General features: G+C 62.0%; 1 protein-coding gene across 1 annotated transcript in view; it reads right to left on the minus strand.

Moving 5' to 3' along the window:
• Nucleotides 1–15: 15 nt before the first annotated feature.
• LOC104271645 (prostaglandin G/H synthase 1-like) overlaps nucleotides 16–258 on the minus strand; it is a gene marked incomplete at both ends in the record, with an annotated part of 1854 nt that continues 1611 nt past the window's right edge. The window contains one exon of the mRNA XM_009866373.1: nucleotides 16–197. Coding sequence (XP_009864675.1) covers nucleotides 16–197 — 182 coding nt within the window. The remainder of the gene's footprint in view (nucleotides 198–258) is intronic.

Below are 258 nucleotides of genomic sequence, written 5' to 3' on the forward strand. Positions count from 1 at the left end.
CCGCGCTCCCCTCACCCCGTGCCCCAGCGCCTTGGTGAAGCCACGTCCCATCTTCCCGGATGTCTTGAAGAACTGGTGGGTGAAGTGCTGGGCGAAGAAGGCGAACATCAGGTTGGTGCCTCGGGGATCGGCTTTAAACTTCTGCCGCAGCAGGAACCTTTCCGCCAGGAGCTGGGCATCAGGGAGCTGCTGCTTCCCTGTGAAGGATGGAGATGGAGGGCAGATGCTCTGCTCCGAAACAGCTGGGTCCCGATGCCC

This window comes from Apaloderma vittatum, unplaced genomic scaffold (genome assembly GCF_000703405.1).
Source record: "Apaloderma vittatum isolate BGI_N311 unplaced genomic scaffold, ASM70340v1 scaffold28893, whole genome shotgun sequence".
NCBI classification, from domain to species: Eukaryota; Metazoa; Chordata; class Aves; order Trogoniformes; family Trogonidae; genus Apaloderma; species Apaloderma vittatum.